At 35.6% G+C, this 20426-nt stretch overlaps 2 protein-coding genes across 2 annotated transcripts in view; one reads left to right on the plus strand and one right to left on the minus strand.

Moving 5' to 3' along the window:
• Positions 1 to 153: 153 nt before the first annotated feature.
• On the minus strand, positions 154 to 15187 carry sec23b (SEC23 homolog B, coat complex II component). The gene is made up of 19 exons (XM_028466078.1): positions 15020 to 15187; positions 10949 to 11176; positions 9775 to 9832; positions 9602 to 9688; positions 8310 to 8546; positions 7816 to 7898; positions 7578 to 7722; positions 6589 to 6747; positions 6383 to 6498; positions 6175 to 6298; positions 5991 to 6071; positions 5794 to 5883; positions 5511 to 5617; positions 5136 to 5289; positions 4918 to 4995; positions 3504 to 3665; positions 3329 to 3415; positions 2252 to 2473; positions 154 to 332 (listed from the first exon to the last, which is right to left on the minus strand). The coding sequence occupies exons 2-19, from the start codon at positions 11167 to 11169 to the stop codon at positions 243 to 245; spliced, it is 2301 nt and encodes a 766-aa protein (XP_028321879.1). The 5' UTR covers positions 11170 to 11176; positions 15020 to 15187; the 3' UTR covers positions 154 to 242.
• A 2260-nt stretch (positions 15188 to 17447) lies between these two features.
• Positions 17448 to 20426, plus strand: part of ccdc85al (coiled-coil domain containing 85A, like) — a 38961-nt gene continuing 35982 nt past the window's right edge. The window contains exon 1 of the mRNA XM_028461076.1: positions 17448 to 18081. Coding sequence (XP_028316877.1) covers positions 17818 to 18081 — 264 coding nt within the window. The 5' untranslated portion in view covers positions 17448 to 17817. The remainder of the gene's footprint in view (positions 18082 to 20426) is intronic.

Genomic DNA, 20426 nt, shown 5'->3' on the forward strand with positions numbered 1-20426 from the left:
ATTACATAAGGACAGTCAGGTTCTGTAGAAGTGGAGCTCAGATAAATACATGTTTTAAGAGAGAGAACAGGTTACTTTATTAAAGATTTTAATATTTTCCTTTTCTATGCATCACCCAAATGTAATGACGGTAAAATCTATCGGGTATAGAAGATAAGAAAGTCTCTCTTGGTTTGGCTCCTTCTCAAAAATGAGGGAAATGTTGATGGATTCCAATATTAGAGCAGGAATGATGCTTTATTTTATGCAGAGCTGGAAACGGCCAGTTTCTTCAGATGATCCATGAACACCTGCAGACTGACGTCGTCTGTCAGAATAGGAGCTCCAGTCTCCTACAAACATGGGTAAAAAGAACACGACATGTTAATAAAACAACACCAACGAGCATTTCCTTGCCTTTATTTGTTTTTTCTCTCTTACACACAGTCATAAGAGGCTAATCCAAGATGTGTTTGTATTGACATTCTTTGATTGAAAATTTCTTAAAGTTTTTTGATAATTTTTTTTTTTTTTTAAATTGATAACGTTTTTTATTGGAGTAAATTTTTTTTTTTGGATTAAAACAAATCATCTTTAGTGTTTAGGCCATATTATGGGTAGCACATTTGAGTCTATTGTTTAATCAAAAAAAAAAAAAATTCAATCAAAAAAAAAAAAAGTCAATAAAAAATAAAAAAAAGTCAATAATAATAATAATAAAAAAAAAAAAAATCATTAAAAAAAAACACATACTTTTTCAATAAAAAAAATGTTGACTTCAATCAAAAATAAGTATTTCAATCAAATAAAAGATAAGTGTTGAAATTAAAAAATAAATAAATAAAAAATAACTTGAATAATTGTATTTGAATATTTTTTTTCTTGGATTGAAAAGATTATTAAAAAAAAAAAAAAAATATATGTATATGTCATCTTTTTTAATATGGGTCATACATTTATTCTATTAATATATTAAGTATTTGTACTTTTATTATTCAATCAAAAAATTTCAATTAAAAAATATCTTTTCAATCAAAAGAAAAAAATTGTTGGAATGCAAATAAAAAGTGATTAAATACTTTTTTTTTTTAAAGTTAAACAAGTTTTGAGTTTTTTTCCTTTTTTTGGGCGTAGGCTTCCATTGGTCAGACATGTTTGAGTGACAAGTCTCTACACCAATAAAAAAAAACCCATTTAATTAAAAAAAAAAAAAGAAGAAAGAAAAGTGTTGAAATGTAATTATTTGAGAAAAAAAATAAAGAAAAGAAATGTAATTATTTGGGTCTCAAACTTTCCTTTTTATTTGAACAATTTTTTCTTTGATTGGAAAATATTTTATTCTCGATTGAAGCAAAAGTTATGTTTTAAATGTAATAATAAAGTCTGTTATTTATTTTTTACACATTACAATTAAACTGTCATGACGATTTGTTTCTACACTGACGTATTACCACATTCTTTAGCCTCGTGAGCCAACCGCCAATCAAAACAATGACTGACTATTTACAGCAGCGCTCCAACAATAACAATAATGTAGGACCTACTAACTACTCATTAAACCACCACACCCTTAATGTACCTTTGATAATTAAAGTTCAGCCTTTGTGAAAATGGAACAACATCAAGTTAAAAGTCAAAGGTTCGTACATTCTGAGGTCACGCAACTCTAAACTTTAACTGGGACACGAAAGTGTTGCATCAGAAAAAAACAAAAAATTAAGATTTTCAATGATTTTTGGTTGCATATTTTTAACCACATGTGACAGATTTAGATTTATGAAATAGTTCAAAGAGGCAAAAACACTGAATATCAAACTAGCTTGTTATTTTATTAGCGGTGGGACTCCATTAGAAAAATAATAATCATAAAATAAACAAATCTAATTAGAGAATTTGTAATTAATCCATCTAAATCTAACAATATTTGACACAAGAAGCAACGTTTTTCCAATTTAAATGTATGTTGGTATCTGACTGAATCAATGAAAACAACAAATGAGCTTAAACAACTAAAAAGTGTTTATTATTTCCCTCACTGAGTAATATGAATAAAGAATATTATGAATGCATGGTTCACAAAGCACTAACTTAAATTTAACTAAAACATATTCATGGTTTTCTGTACTTTTTGGCATTATTTTTAAATTAATTAATGGCAATGAACACATTTAAAGTTCCAGCCCTATATTTTATATTTACTCTAATAAAGTCTGGTGTTTAAATGACTTTGTTTTCCTGTTCTGAGGTGAAAATGACCCTGAAGTACTCGTACCTGTCCCCAGGCGTAGAGGTTGTTGTGGGTTTGTGATGGATTGACTTTGGAAAGCAGGAAACGAGCCTGAGAGCCTCCGTGCTCCGTATCGACGTAGCGCGGCATGGGGAAGCGCGTCTGAAGGATCTCCTGAGCGTCGTCCAGCGGAGCCTGGAGCAGCTGTTTGAAGTTCTCGTACTCGGCCATTTCCTGGTAGCCTGCTTTACGCCACTGGGCAATGGTCTGAGAACGACACAGGAGGAAATTACCAGTTATTTTAGGGGTGCACCCGAAATGTTCTAATCTTATTTGATTGAAAAACATTGACAAATACCCGTGAATCAATACAAACTTCTTGTTTCAACTGCAAATAAGGTAGTTATCTCAATTATAAATGAAACGTTTAGAACAAGTGTACAGCAGGTTTTTACAAGTAAAGAAAATCACAAGTTGGAGGTAAATGATAAAATAATAATCTACAGCAGTGGTTCTCAACCTAATCAGCCCCCGAACCCCAAAATAAAGGTGCCAGAGACCAAGGACCCCCACTGTACCTGAAGGTGGCACTTGCTTGTTAATAATTGTTTTGATCAGAAATAAAATGGGTTAAAAGTGACCAAAATGGTGGAAAAGGTGGTGAAATGGGATTTTAAAAATCACAGAAATTGGTTAAAAGTTGCCAAAAATGAACAAATAGTGGTAATAAAGGTTTAAAGTGTCAATATTGGCTTAAAAGTGGGAACAATTAGTTTAAACTGGCAAATAATGGACATGACACACAAGCAATAACTAAAGTGAAAAGAGGTTAAAAGTGACAATAATTGGTCAACAAGTGCTACATTATGTGGGAAAAGTGGTGGAATGGGTGAATAAGTGTCAAAAATGTCTTGAAACTGGAAAAAATGTGCACGTGTCAAAAATGGAAGCAAAAATATGGTAAGTAATACAATAGGTTAAAATATGGCAAGTTTGGTGTAGTTGCAGAAAAAGGGTAAAAATAAGCAAAAATGGGCTTAAATTGTTTAAAAAAACAAAAAAAACCTTCTGATGCCAAGGTTGAGAACCCCTGAACTAAAGGAGCACTGTGGCGTCGCTCACCTCTCCATGGAAGATGACCAGCTGGAAGAACGTGTCCATGAGGAGGATTCTGTCTGGCAGGATGCTGCTGCTGTCCAGTAGAACAGGCTGTGAGAGAGAGAGAGACACGTGGGTGAGCTGGAGGAGAAAAAAACACGCATGCTGCCAATGCACATGTGCTGGACACAAGGCTGACCTCTGGTGGACCGTAGAAGGAGTACGAGTAGAGGATGGGCTGGATCATGATCAGAGACTGGGTCAGGTCCTGCCTGACAAAGTGGTGCCTGTAGTAGGACGACTCGTCTGGGCTGTTGTTGAACACTTGGAGAAACGGAGAACGACGCATGTGGAACATGAACTGAAATAAGAAAAGAATGGATTTAAATCAAGTACCTCCTTTCTGTTACTTTGGAAAAAATGAACATTATGCTCAGAATTCTGTGAAACAACAAGATGGAATGAGTGAGAATCTCATTTTGTAATTAAGTGTAATAACAGTATTTAATTCTATACTTTATCATTTACGGTCATCTCCTGATATGTGACCAAGACTGATTATTTTGTATTTTTTTGTCACTATCTGTATTTAGCTGTTGTCTGTTCTTTTTATTATTAAGTATATTTTTCTCTCATTTTGTGTCTTGTTTGTATGATTTAAATGATTCTCTATGCATGTGTGTTTTTAGTGTCAGTGTATTTTTCTCTTATTTATTTAATATGCATCTTTGTTGCCATTTTGTGTGTTGCTGCTAATAGTAAAATATTTTCTCTCTTAGTGTGTGTGGTGTCATTTTGTGGGTTGGGTGTTCTTTTTATTATTAAGTATATTTGTCTCTTATTTAGTGTTTTTGTTGTCGTTTTGTGAGTTGCTGCTAATATTTAGTATAATTATAATTTTGAACTAAAAATAAACATAAAACCCCATATTTCTAATGTTAATTTTCCTCTCTCTCTATATCAAGTACCTCCTGTAGTGCAATCATGTACCTCTAGGGGTATACATACCCCCATTTGAGAAACACTGGTTTAAATAAGAGATAATTTTACCAAATTCATTCTCTCTTCAATTTTGAAATAATATTACCATAACCCTAACCCTTCGTTACCTTAACCCTACTCGACCCAAAAAATGCCAACATAGCTCCAAAGGTGTCATCATTTAGTGAACAACACCTTATTCATGACAACATAATGTCAGCCTTATGTGAAAAACTTCAAATAAAGTGTGACCAACTAATGCATTTTGTTTTGCAAATAACAAACGTACCCATCAGACAGTCATGCATACAAATAAATGTCGTCTCCAACAATGAAAACTTATCCATCAGGTGCAAAAAAGGATATTTCTAGTCATGTTAACCTTTCTGTGCGAATCTGCAAGGTGGAAAATTAGTGCCTAAAGTCATGAGACTTTTTTGTTGTTGATCTTTTTTTTTTTTTTTTTTTTTGCATTTTTAGTATTCAAGTAATGTAAGTAAAAAAAATAATTCTCTCTCATCCCCATTTACGTTAAAGCTCTGATTCCTGATCTTGATGGCTGGAAGTCGTCTGAATAAATGAAAGTTTAACATATTTGTTCATAATAAATGCGACAGTGGTGCAGGGCGTACCTGTGGGTACAGCGACAGAGACTCCGACAGTTTGAAGGAAGTCGGATCATCTTTGTTGAACTGGCCAAACTTTTGACACTGGAAAACAAAACGTGAGTGTAGAGTGAGAACCAAATGTCCTGACACGACTTACGGTTCGAGATAAAAGTGACACAGCGGTTTTTTTTTAATAAAAATCAATACCAACATCATTTGTCATGCATGCGTGCGTCACTCACCAGGCGAATGAGCTGCCTGTCCAACCAGCGAAGCACATCAGGCCCCTCCTCTGACTCAGCCCTGAAAACGCCGAGGCGCGCCATGAGCACGGCGGCCGCTTCCTGGTCGAATGATGACTCAATGTGCTGAATCTGTGACTGAGCGTCTGCCCAGCTGTCAATGAAAGGTGGGTACATAATTAGAAACAAGAGAACAAACATGACCCAAAGCGACTGTAAGGCGTGACGCTCGTGGAAACAGCGTCAAAGGCGTTTACAGGTATGCAAACATCCGCCTAAAGTCTATTGTTAGACCTGTTTGTTTCATAACAAAGCAGCAGGAACATAGTGAACATAGTTTTACTAACGCAAACACAAAAGCCGAGGCGTACTTACTTTCTAGCGATGGTGGTGACTCTGATCCTCCTCTGAGTGTTGGAATGCTGGTACTGGGTCACAAACTGGACCGCCCCGCGACCACCCTGGGGAACTGGTGCGTTGTGCTGCACGCAAAGTCACCATTCACTTCTAATTATCATGGCACACTCAAAGATTTTAGATAAAAATGTTGTGGTTGGACTTGATTAAAAATAAAATGTATCTGGATAATTTGAGACTTTGTAACTAATTAATCTTTATTAACCCTCAGGGAGCAAAATAACCAAACTAAGACAAGTACCTGATTCACGACTTCAAAATAAAGGCCTAGAGTAGTGGATGGGTTGAGACTGCACACTTTCCACTGGCTGGTGCCGCCAACGCCCATTTCCTGCACACAAATAAGAAGAGCACACTGTAAACATCAAAAACACAACCGCACTCTGCAAATATGTGTTTTTTTCCCCCTGCGTTAATGTTGAATGTTCTTTCACTCACGTTTTCTGAAACGCTCGAGCCCTTAGCGTTGAGCGAAACACATGGTCCAATGGCACCACACACCTTCAGCTCTCTGGACGTCTGTGGCAGAATACATGAGAAATGAATACATGACTGATTGAATTCATTTTTTTTTTTACGATAAAACCTAAAGTAAACTAATAAACCTAATACCCGTTATTACCTTGACCTCCAGGACTCCCCCAAAGGCCATGCGGAAGTCTCCGTTGTAATCCTTACTGAAAACTCTTTGAAAGGTTTGTTTGAACAGGGAAGTGTTGAAGGAGTCTCCCATCACTATGTGTCCTCTGGGAAACAAAAGGTAAATACGTTAAAAAGCATGTAAACACATGAGCTGAACAAACTATGAAGTGTACATATATGTCTCATACCCTGTGAGGTTAGACAAGCACTTCATCTCCAGCAGTCCCGTCTGATCCAGGGCACAGGCGTAGATGTCAATACTGTGACCATTTACTGCTGAACGATTGGCCAGGGCTTCATAATACTACACAAAACACACACACAGTTACCACACAATAATGTACAACAGTGAACACATCAAACTATCCTAAATGAGATTTAAGTTCCTGTTCACCTTAGTGGCTTTCTTCAGATGCCGAGCATTGTCTTTCTGGATGTCGTGCCAGGAGCGGATGGGAGTTTTAAGCTCGTCTCCCACCACCATGCCGGGGCCCTGAGTCGGGGGGCCACCGATGAAAAGCATCACCCGAGCTCCCGTGTTGGGAAAAGTGCCCTATGGAAAGAAAAGGAATAACGTAATGTCAGGGGAAGAATATCTGAGGCTGGAGTTGAGAAAACTAAAATCTGTTTTCTTCATTTTGTCTTCTTATTTCTAATAATATGTTAAGGTTTCATTTATTACGACAACTTTTTTCAGGAAATTTACTTTGATCTCCTGACATGATTTGACTGCCAACTGTCAGTCTTCCTCAGAGGCATCTGCTGATTGCTTTACTATCAGAAGAGTTGGAAGCCATCAGCCCACCTTGTCACTCAACTGAGTAAAGTTCTAAAGAACTCCAGAAACCATCGGGCGACAGGGGGCGTGGCCACCCTATGAGTACTCTCAAGTGCGCCACGCACAGAAAGAACTCATAAGGACACATGAAAGCATTCAGCAGATGCCCCTGAGGAAGACTGGCAGTTGACAGTCGAAACATGTCAGGAGATCAAAGTAAATTTCAAAGTAAAAGTTGTTTGAAATATAATACGTTTTCATATTATGTTAAAGTTTTGTTTATTGAAACAGTAAAAAAAAAAAAACAACATTTAAAAGTTTTTTTAATGGTATGCAAAAATATTTTTTAATATATTATATATTATTAGAATTATAACTTACTTATTAAAGAAATATTTTTTTAATTAATTTTTTTCAAAGAACAGCCATAACAAGTTTTAACTCAGGGAGTAAAGTGATGTAAAAAGGAGGGCTCACACACAACATACAAATGTCTGAAAACTGAAAGACTCCTCACTCGTCCATCACTTATAGCCAGTAACCTTCTCATATGCTCACATTTTATTTATTTTAAGACTTTCCTAGTGTTCTGAGTAGAGTCTTACCTCCAATAGACCAACAGCCACAGACAGGGCCACACCAGTGGAGCGCAGAGGCCGTTTGCCCTGAGGAACAGGCCAGGGGTCTCTCTGAAGCTCCCCCAGCAGGTCTGTCAGGTTCATGTCCACACGATGCACAGGCTGAAGGAACCTAGACATTAACACAAGGTTGGATTATTAATACCTCTAAAGTTACAGGGGATCGTTTTCTAGTGCAGGATGGACATGAGGGACGTGGTCATACCGACAAAAGGCTGAAGCATCCTGAGGGGCCACAGGGCGGCCCTGCTGTCCTGATGCCATTGGCTTTGATAGACCAAGCATTTCCTGAGAAGAGAAAAAACACAGACACACATTTAGTAAAATGAAGACATTGTGAAATAATGGTCTCGCACGGTCAATCTTTCCATACTATCTAATGTGAACGCACTATGTACTCATTTAGATGTTAGACTTAGTATGAGTAGGACCTTAGTAAAGGTGTGCATTGCCATTGATCTGACAGTACGATTCACGATTTGCATGTCACGATACGATATATCCTGACACTAAACAACACAATATAAATTGTGATATGAATAATTACAAATGTTTTTTTTTTTGGATCAATACAATAAACGCGCAGTGAAATATCACAATATATCGCCAAATCAATATTTTTCTTAAACCCTTATAGTTAGTTAGCATGCCATTTCCAACACGGCCCATTGTTGCCATGTTCTAAACCAAAGTTTGTACCTGGATCTGCTTAGCCGAGAGGTCCTTTGTTCCCCTGAACACGTAGCTCTTTGCGATGCCCTCACAGCTCAGCTCGTGAACCTGGACCATGCGCCCGAAAGTGATGAGGCCCACGAGGGCGTTGGGTGGCAGGAGGCTGAGGGACATCTGGAGAGACTCTTTCAGGGCCTGGAGGTCCTCTTCTTCCAAACACGTGTCCACCACATAGAGGAAGATCAGGGGAGCGGGGGTTCCTCGCTGGAGGAGAAACACAAATTATCATTCCCAAAGCATAAAATGTATGTCAAACTCAAGAACAAATTTTCTGCAGGAAAATTACTAATTTCTACATTATTGTGTCATAGTTTGAACTTCTACGTATACATAAAATACTACTTTTTTTTTTTTTTTTTTTTTATAAATTTAAGGAAATATTATGTAATAATTTGAAGAAAATTAAAGGATTTTGCAAGAATTTCAAGGTTTTGTCAACAATTCAACTTTAAAAATGACTGCAGTCATGCAATATAAGCACCGGAAAAACTGTGAGCACCTACAAATATTTTTGTTTCATTTACACAATGATTCATGTTTTTTCTCCTGTGGGCCAAATTGGATGTTCCAAAAGGCTGGATTTAGCCCCCGGGCCAAGAGTTTGACTCGTGCTTAAGAGCATCAAATTCAGCCCGCTCGAGAAAGTAAAGATGATGAAAAAAAAAAACATGAAACATTTTGTAAATTACCAACAAACTCAGTTGTAGATATCTCAGCCTCTACAAATACACAAAATCAAGCAGGGCTCAGTTTTCCACTTCATGTATCACAAGATGGCAGTCATTCTTATCCTCAAATTATTGAACAAACTTAAAAATTCTCTCCAAATTATTCCACAAAATTTCCCGAAATTCCCTGCAGGGACTGATATACTCACATACTTTATCATTTATATATCATCTATACATGGAAGTGGTGAAAACCAGGGAACATTAATGTTGAATTTGCTCTTTTTCCCATAAAAAAAAAAAATCAGGCATAAAAGCACCGATAATACATATTCCTCAATTATTCTACAAACAATGAACAACACTGAATTAACATTTAATCTTCTAAGCTTCTTCAGTGTTAGTACGAAACTTGAACCGATGGAGAAAAGCTCATCGTCACAGTGTCGAATTACATTTGAAAAGCTTATTCATTATTCAGGAAGTTACATTTGTTCCCTATCAAAAGCCATTAGACATTTCCCTTCAGAGCTGCACTGTTATCTAAACTGTGCACATGGGTCAGAGTGCAGACGTGTGTGCAGTGTTCACCTGTACTATGTACTCGATGGTGGAAAACTGTGGCATGAGTTCAGCCGGCTGGTTTGCTTCTGATATGCCTGCGTAGGAGGGAGGGAACTGCACAAAGACAAAAGGGAGAATGATTTGTAGCTAAAATATGACAGGTATGTGAATAGGAATCTATGCTTGTGACCATTACTTACTGGATTCCTCTGAAAACAGAAGTTGCAGGCCCATATTTTGGCTCTGAAGTCCACCTGACTGTAAACAAACAAACAAACAAAGCTTTAAAAAATAGCAGGTGTTAAGACATGTATGCACACACGTCATTTGTAGACCTGGGCAATACATCGAGATTCAAGATAAACAAAGATTTCTATTTTGGCAATATAGAAAAATTACAATATTACTTATAATGATATATTTTTATTTTAGAGCTTATTTTTTTAATCAAAATACTCATTTTAGTATTTTAGAGTCACAGTTTCCCTTAAACAAGCCACACTACAGAACTCACTCATACGTGCTGTCCCTTAGAGGAGAAAAAGCCCAAAGTGGCACATATTGTGCAGCGGTTAGTTAATAAATGTGCCTGTGTGGTATTTTGCATCAGCAAAATTAACCCGGAATTGTCTTTCTGGTAAGATTTTATTGAGTTAAAAATGGAGATTTATATCATATATCACCTTTTTCGGAAAAAAAATTGCACCAAAATTTTGTCTGAAAAAGGCACAAAAGTGCATTTTTTGGTTTTTTCACTGAAAAAAGCCGAAACAGGATGTTGTGATTTTCATCAAGAACTTCAATGCACTTAGTGTTTTAATAAGAGAACACATTTCATTTGACTCTCAGCAGCTCAGTCAGTTACAGGCCTGTACAATATTATTAAATGTACGAGTTAAAAATTATATTTCATATTGTGCATTGTTGGAATGACAGCTAAATAAATATGTCCATATTTATAATTGATTTATTCTTTGAAGCATTATTAATTTATACAATTGTTTTAAATTTAGTGGTTATTGCATGTTCAGAGCCATAAATGCAATAGGACTAATCATTTGCATAAGAATTTATTTCACTTCATCCCTAGAAAAAGATCAAGATATGGGTTTTAGTCCAAATCACCCAGCTGTAGTTTTTTTAATTTAATTTTTTTATGTACCACACCCAGACAGCTCGTCATTTGGTTGAGCTGACGTGTAAGAAAAACATTCTTAAACAACGTTCCCTGAAGCATATTCCTTTGATTTACATTTCACAATAGAAAACAAAGCAGAATATACAGAATTTCAATTTAAAAAAGAATAATTTGCAAAAGACAAGAAAACACCTTATATATGAATCATCATTTTTATTTTTTTTTTTTTAACTTACCACAGTGGGTTGAGAACTGCCTTGCAGTTGGCTCTGCTGCAGAGCACTGGCTCGTACTGAACTGGGGGGAGGTCGGGTCTCTCTTTGAGCGGTGTGAACAAGCAGGAGACGGGCACCACCAGCCGAGTGGCTTCCAGGCGACTGGAGGGCCACAGGTTCCAGCTGAAGCGAACCCCGTCCCTGTCCTCGTTCTGTTGGATGAACTCCTGGTAGGTCGACATCGCTGTGCTGGAGCAGAAACGATGCGTCAATCCAGAGAAATATAAATCTGACTCTCTAAGTCTACCTGCTCTTTACCACTGGCTTCAGATAACTACTACAGCTCTGTATGCAGTACATCCTTCCTTTGAAGCCAATTTAAGACACACCTGCGACAGCGTGACGTACACATGTGCCGTAAGGAATACCCGTCGATCAGGTTTTTACCTGTGAGTACGTAGCAAATATATCTTGTTGGTTATTTCTGTGCTTCACCCTGTGCGTAATGTAAAACAAAAGGCTTCCTTCAAATGCTGTTCCACAGCAACAACAAAGCACAGCTGTTCTTTTTAAATAACAACTAATTATGAGTCAGTTTTTTGGCTCAAGTGCAACTTATTTTTAGTCTAAACGTAATCAGGACTATTTCAGTAATAGTCTAGTTTTAAAACTGAAAAAAGTAGGCTAAATGAGGGGTTCTCAACCTTGGGGTCACGAGACACTGGGAGGTGGTCGCCAGATGGCTTCAAGAAATTATTTTTGCAAACAATTTGAGCCCATTTTTGCCTTATTTTTTACCATTTTCCTGCAACTACACCAAACTTGCCATATTTTAACCTATTTGTCACTTTTTCTTGCCATATTTTTGCTCCTTTTAATGCATTTTTGCTACATTACTTCCACTTCTGACAATTCCTCATCAAATTTCAATGCTTTTTCTGCACATTTTATCCACTTTCAACACTTATAAACCCTTTCCACCACTTGTACCTCCTAATGTCACATACGCTGACCCATTATTGTCACTTTTAACCTCTTTTCACCATATTTCATGCTTTTTTTTTTTTTTTTTTTTTTTTTGCCAATTTAACCACATTCAAGATTTGTCATGCCCATTATTTGTCAGGTTGAACTAATTGTTCCAACATTGACACTTTAAACCCTTTTTTACCACTTTTTCTGTCCGTTTTTGGCCACTTTAATTTGCAATTTTTAACCAATTTCTGTGTTTTAAAAATCCCATTTCAACACCTTTTTTGGTCACATTTAACCCAGTCTTTTTCAAATTAAAACAAGGATTTACATCTTTAAGATGACTATATACTATGGTGATAATAATAATAAACTTCCTGGATAACAGTGGATATTATTCAAATAAATAAATGAATGTGGTTATCACAGATTCATAGAACAATGGACCATCATTTTCCTGACTGCGCCCCAAAAATTGCCACTGATCAACTTGATTATGGGACGGTATTTGTTTGCAAACACACACAGACAGATTTGATGTGATCAATATGAGACCACATCATCACACGAGTTCTGATTGGATTTTGTCCCATGTGACAAAAGCATAGTTTAGTTTTTATTAGTTGACAAAAATATAAATACATTTTCATTTTGTTTTTATCAACATTTAGTTTCTAAAAAAGATTAGTTACCGTCTGTCACTTGAGAAAACTTAGTCGGCAAAAAACTTTTAGTTGATGAAATTAACGGTGCAATGCTGATTAAAATGAATCAGCGAATGTAATTAATTTAAGCTGCTGCAGTTTAAATCAATTATAATACACAATACATTTTATTGTATTCATGAACTGTTGCAGGGCATACCTGATGTCAGAAACTGGGTGAGGTCAAACCTCTCGGAATGTTTCTAATGTACGTGAACACTGTTGAACTGTACGACTTGTTCTCTCTAGTGAATCGTTCAGAGTTCAAAGATAACAGCTTCTTTCCTTGTCCCAATAACTAAAATTGGGGCATCTAACATTACATCATCAACTTATAACAGATATGTGCAGGTATACCTGAAAAGTTTGTGGAAATTGGACGATTTAGGAAACATTTGTGAACATAGAAACAGAACTAATTCATTAAACACAGAATACTTTAACACATTCAGGTTTACTTTTCACACCTGGAAATGTAAAATAAACATGTTTTCCTACATTTCTACACCCTCAAACTTTGGCTTTTTCTTAGAAAATTCCTGCATGCTTTGGATCACTTATAGACAATCCCATTGTAAGTTTATCAACTCAGTGCATTAGAACAGGTGCAGTGCATGTCAAACCTCTCTACATTCTACTTTGTGATGACACTACAGACCGTAATAATGAAATATGTTTTTAAATATATTTACAGCAGTGCCAGGGTCTGTGCTTTGCTAGAAATCTCAGAGTTTCCCAGATTTCACCACCTGCTCCCACTGGGTCAATATTATTTATAGCATGTGCGTCCATTACTTTAAATGCACAGTAAAGGGCAGTATTTATTTTGATAATAATGTTGTTTGAGATAAACATTGGTGTTAGCCAATAAAACATCCACAATCAATACCTCAAATTTCTTACTTTTCCCTTTTTGTCCTATAATAATAATAATATAAATATATACTTTTTTTACATTAATAAAACTGAAAGTAATGGATATTTTCTTGTTGAATTTGAAAAAGTTTAAAGGCAATTTAAGCTAATATACCCCTACCAACATGTGCACAGACTTGAATAAACACTAAAGTTGACAAAAATGGATGTGTATGTATTTACTAAAACAAATTTTAACTTGACAAACAGTACCGGCTTAAACCAAGGGTTCTCAACCATGAAGTCAGAACCCTCAAAACACTGGGAGGGGGTCGCCAGAATATATTTGAACAATTTGAGTTTTTCTGCTACATTACTCCCATTTCTGCCACTTCTACATAAAATTTCAATGCCATTTCTGCACATTTTTTTCTCCCCATTTTCAAGACATTTGCGGAACTTATAAAGCATTTCTATCACTTTCCCACTTAATGTTATATTTGTTGACCGTTATTGTCACTGTTAACATCTTTTCACCATATTTCAGGCTTATTTTCACCAATTTAATCACATTCACACTTAGTCACGTCCATTATATACCAGTTTAAAGTAATTGTTCCAATATTGACACTTTGAACCCTTCTTGTCACTTTTTCGGTCCGTTTTTGCTCACTCTAATTTGGCAACTTTTAACCAACTTCTGTGGTATTTATATTCCCATTTCACCACCATCAATTTTTTTTCTGATTAAAACAAGAATTTACATCTTTGTGATGACTATATACTATAATGTAAATAATAACAAACCTCCTGGATAACAGTGAATATTATTCAGATAAATAAATAAATGTGGTGAATTTTGCTATTTTTCTCCCCCATTTATTTACATCCTTATTTATTTTCAGCAATTAGCATTTGATTTTGAAAAAAAAACATATTTATTTCATTCATACGGCAATATGTATCTTTTAATATTGTAGATGATTTATTTATTTTTTTAATCAATTGTGGATGTCTGTTTTAAGATTATTTTTCTTAAGCAATGAAATGTATTGAATTACCAAATGTATTGAATTTATATGTGTTCAACAGTCTTTTTTTTTAATATGTATTCTAACACACACAGTTAAAATTAAGGAAATCAGCAAACACGTGTGTGTGAAAACACTAAATGGTGTTTAATACTGCAATATTGAAAAAAATATACGTATAATTACAATAATAAAACAGACTACGGCCTTTTCAGCTTTAATCTTACAAGGAAAAACTAGCCACGTATCACTGCTGATGTGTGCAGTAGTAGTAGGCGTATACCGTCACCTAACTTTGGATGAAGTACACGTTTAAAGACGGGTTTTTAATCGTTCTGTTAATATAAAAAACACGAGGATACCGTTTTAATGATTTTCGGGTTGAAACACTTGCGCTATACGCGTTAAATTGTTGGGTATTAGCTGTGACCGCCTCATGAAGCTAACAAGCGCTAGCATTAGCATTAACCCACTTCCAGCAGATCGTGTATGAGCGGCCTACTTTCTGGTAAATTAAATGCAGCTCTTACCTTTGTATCGGTTTCAGACGATATGGGTAAATGCTTTATAAAGGTCGGTGTGGGTTATACCATTTGGGGATGACCCAGAGAGACGGAGACAGGGATAAAAACGCTCGGTTGAACCCACGGATTGAAGCACTTTATTAGGGTGACGTGTTACTCTCAGTTCAAGCGGCATTGATTGGCTCCTGCTTACTGTGACGTGTTGTACGCAGCAGAAAGGAACTTTGGGAAGTGTAGTTTAATCTCAAGTGGGAAATTTTAGGGAGGAAAAAGAGCAATTTCAACATTTCTATGCCCTAGTTTTCAGTTCCAAATGTAACAAATATAAACTTGTGATGGGACTTGGTTGAAAAAAATAATCAAAATATTTAGAGACTTTGTTATTAATTAATCTCGATTTATCGAAACTAATCGCCTTACAATATTTGACACAAGAAGCACGTTTAGTATCTCATAATGATGCAATAGTATCTCATAATTATGACTAAAGCATATCATGATTATGGCTTAGTATTTCTTAATTATGAGATAGCATAATGTAGTAAAAAAAATAGGAAAAGTAACATATACAAATTATTACTAAGGTGACTTAGTATCTCGCAATTATGACTTAGTATCTTATAATTATGAAGTAGTATCTCATAATTATGAGACAGCATAAAGTAGTAAATTAGTAGTAGAAAAAACTAAAAAAGTAAAATAAAAATAAAAACATCATAATTATAAGAGACTAATTCATAATTATGACTTAGTCTCTTATAAATATGACTTAATATCTTATAATGATGTGATAGTATCTTATAATGATGCAATAGTATCTTATGACAGCATCTCATGATTATGGCTTAGTATTTCATAATTATGAGATAGCATTAAGTACTAAAAAATAGGAAAAGTAAAATAATACAAATTCTTACTAAGATGACAGTATCTCACAATTATGACTGAGTATCTTATAATTACGACTTAGTATCTTATAATTATGACTTAGTATCTCATATTTATGACTTTGTATCTTACAATTATGAGATAGTATAAAGTAGTAAATTAGTAGTAGAAAATACTAGGAAATGTAAAATGCTTAAAAAAATATATCACATCATAGTTATAAGATACTAAGTCATAATTATGACTTAGTATTCTTACTAAAATGACTTAGTCTCTCATAATTATGACTTAGTGTCTTATAATGATGCAATTGTATCTCATAATGATGCAGACTTAGTAGCTCATGGTTGTGACTTCGTATCTCATGATTAAGACTTAGTATTTCATAATTACGACTTAGTATCTCATAATTATGACTTAGTGTCTCATAATTATGAATTAGTATGAAGTAGTAAATTATTAGTAGAAAAAAGTAAAGTAAAATAATAAAAAAAATATATTACATCATAATTATAAGATACTAAGTCATAATTATTATCTCATAATTATGACTTCATATCTCATGCTTATGACTTGGTATCGCATGCTTATGACTTGGTATCTCATGATTATGAGATAGTATAAAGTAGTAAATTAGTAGTAGAAAAAACTAGGAAACAAAATCCTAAAATAATATAAATTACATCATAATTATAAGATAGGCAAGGCAAGTTTATTTGTATAGCACATTTCATACTCATGGCAACTCAATGTGCTTTACATGATAAAACATTTAATTGTTTAAAATCAATAAGAACATTTAAAATCATCTGTAAAATCAATTAAAATCATCAGTCAAATCATACTACTCAGTATCCTATCATTATGGCTTAGTATCTCATAATTATGAGATAGCCTAAAGTAGAAAAAACTTAGAAAAGGAAAATAATAATAAAACATTCTTACTAAGATGACTTAGTCTCTCATAATTTTGACTTAGTATTTTAGAATTATGACTTGGTATCTCAGAATTATGAGACATTATAAAGTAGTTAAAAAACTAGGAAAAGTTAATTAATTAATAATAATAATAATAATAATAATAATAATAATAATAATAATAATAATAATAATTATTATTATTATTATTATTATCATCAATTATCATCATAGTTATGACACACTATCTCATAATGATAACAATGAGATACTATTGCATAAATATGCAATAGTAATTATTATATACTATTGCATAATTACGACTTAAGAGTATTTTTTTAATTATTATTTTATTTTTGTAGGTTTTTTTTTTTCTTTTCTTTTTTTTTACTGGCGGTAATACGCTTCCACACTAATCTACCTCCATAGTTTATATGAGAACCTCTAGTATGGTTATCATGGAGTGAGCATTTTAAACACTAGATGTCGCAACATCCAAACAGTGGATTTCATGAGGTTGAAATCTCTGGAGGTAGAGCAGGAGAAAAGGAGGAGAAAAGGAGAGAGGAAGGCAGAGGAAGGGGATATTTTCCTGTGCACAGTCACTCATTCTTTTCTCTCACTGTGAGCTGAGCAGGTGTGTTTCTATCTGTGCTCTTCCAGGTTTTTTTCCTACTTTCACTGGATTTGGACTGGATTTGCGTCTTAAATCTTCAATAGTGGGACCGTGCAGACTCGGTTTGGGGCGTTGCATGATTCTGAGGATGTTGCAGTGACAGCAGCAGCAGCAGCAGCAGCATCGGAACATCATTGGAACCGGCAGCATCATCATCAGCATCAGCATCATCAGTATCAGCAGCTGTTGCACTGACATAGGGCACGGAGAGACACACAAGGGCTAAACTATGCCGCTCACTTCCCATCGGTGACCGGTATCGCATCAGATAGACCGGGAAGCGGATGCGAGCGATCCTACGAGTCTTCCATCCCGTTTTCCGATGGAGAAAGCCACTCCGCCCGGCCAGCCCCAGCCCCAGCCCCAGCCCCACATCCAGCTGTCGATGGCGAAGACCGAAAGTCCGGCCGAGGACGTCTCCGGCCTCACGGACGAGGATCTCCTGAAGTGGACCAAGGAGGACCTGGTGCGGCGGCTCAGACGCTCTGAGGCCGATAAGATGAGCGTGATCCTGGACCACGGGAACCTGATCCGGGAGGTGAACCGAAGCCTCCAGCTGCACCTGAACGAGATCAGAGGGCTGAAGGTGAGGGATGAGATCATAGTCTGGATGGATGCACATCACCTGGGAGCGCGCGTAGAGGGAAGGATGCTGGGAAACAGCGTTGTGCATTTACTAGACTAGAGATGGGACGATACAGAAAGAAAGTTCACGAGACGATAGACGATAGAGGATATTTCTGAAAAGGAAAACATTACGGTAACACTTTACTTAAAGTTTTATACATGAGGCTGACATTACGCTGTCATTATCGGTCATTAGCATTAATAACTTTGTCATGAAGGCAAGTGTTGTTTGCAAAATTATGACACCCTTTACTAAATTATGACACATTTGGAGCTATGTTGGCATTTTTTGGGTTAGGTGGAGGAATCTAGTGGGGTTAGGGTTAGGGTTGGGTTCCAAAACGCGGTACCAATTAGGCACCGGTTCCAACGTAAACTATAATAACCAGACCGAATAAGAACAAACATTTCGGTGCCCCATGTGACTTTTTGACTCTTTTGCAATGGTTCCCTATAGCTTACATTTAAAAAAAAATAAAAACAGTTTTTTTTTTTTTTTTTTTACAGAGGCTATATATTAATGATTATTGACAAATAAAATCATGATTACAATATTCATCTCCAGTATTATATAGTTTAATACAAATTTTTTTTATTTAATATTATTTAAATGTGTTAGTGTATTTATTATTTGCATTGTGTTACTTGTACATATATTATTTAAGGTAATATTGTGTTCAATTTGGCCCTTGACAAAGTGTCTACGGTTTCATTTTTTAAAAAATGTACCAGTTTAAGCACCGGAACCGTCCATCCATCCATTTTCATACCCGCTTATTCCCATTTAACAGGGTCGAGGGGGTCTGCCGGTGCCAATCTCCGGCTCTCATAGGGCGCTGGGCGGGGGTACACCCTGGACAGGGCGCCAGTCCATCACAGGCACCGGAACCGTTTAAAAAATATAGACTAGGTTAGGTAGTAAGGTTAGGGCAACAAAGTACTGTAAACCCGAATTAGCAGTATTTACTAGCGATGGGACGTTATGCAAAAGTTCACGAGTCAAGACGATAGACGATACTGGGCTCACGATAACGATACAAGACAATGTTTTTCAAATGGAAAAAATTACAATAAAAAATATAAATAACCATGCTTTTATTTGACTATAAAGCTGCAAGCTGCTAATCATAGATTATGCTTTATAGATAAGCGTGTAATAGAATACTCAACTGACAATATATTAAATATGATATAGGGCTCACGATACGAAATACTCACAATACGAAGAAATGAAAAAGAATTCCCACAACAAATAGCGATGTAACAATTTGTTTAAGCAACAAGTCAATTTTGAATCGTGATTTGCGGTTGCCAATTTAATTCAAGGATGATATTAATTAATTTAGAACGATTTGATCCAAAACAATTCCGTGACTTGAAATCAATTCAGTAGCCAAAATGATTATTCACTGTACAGTACAGGTGAGGTTTCACAGAGGTTTCATAGATTCTTGTTGTTTATTGTAAGGGAATCACCTATAAATTAAGTATGGACAAAAACAAACATTAGCGTGCTGCTGCGTTTTTTGGAAACATTTGTGCTTGATTTTATTTAACAATAATGTCATTTTATAGTATCGGATGCCAATCCAGTTCTGTAGTTATGTTTAGCAAATTTCAACATGCATCTCCTCATCTTAGGTATCTCTGGTAAACTTGGTAAGCATGGTTTGGTTTTGCTTTCAGTTTTATCTTGAGAATGGATAGGCATGTTTTTGCACCCTGAGGTTCACCCCTCATTTAGGATGCTCCCTCACTTTTAAATCCATGGGAACGCTGTAAACTCAAGGGTGTGGTTCTTGTGTTTTCCGATTCTTTGAAGTAAACAATGGGTGGCCAACAAAATTCAAAGTTCAGCTGTCTTTAATGAGTTTACCAGATGAGCCACGTTTCATGCCCTGGCCACCACTGAACCTTCGTTGTTGTGTTACATGTTCTTCAACGGCATGGATGGGTCCCATTCCAGAAAACATGAGCCCAGAACAGAAACAGAACTTGTTTCTTAAAGTAATTCTTTAAGTGAGTGTGTTTAAGTTTGTGTGTTGTTATCACGTCTGCATTGGAGACCTGTTGAGGTTTGTGAGTATAGCTGAGGTAGGTTTCAGGCCCTTCATGAAGAATAATGATGGATGGTATAATTGTAAAATTAATTTTTTTTGGTTTCTGAGATGTGTTTTGGTATTCAATAACCAAAGTGTGTAATTTTATTTAAAATACATAACACATTTTATGTCATCATATTAACATTTGCGTCTTGCATTGTTTCTGACCTCTGTAGCTCTGGAAAGCTTGATTAATTTGGGG

The sequence above is a fragment of the Gouania willdenowi genome, chromosome 1 (assembly GCF_900634775.1).
Source record: "Gouania willdenowi chromosome 1, fGouWil2.1, whole genome shotgun sequence".
NCBI lineage: Eukaryota > Metazoa > Chordata > Actinopteri > Blenniiformes > Gobiesocidae > Gouania > Gouania willdenowi.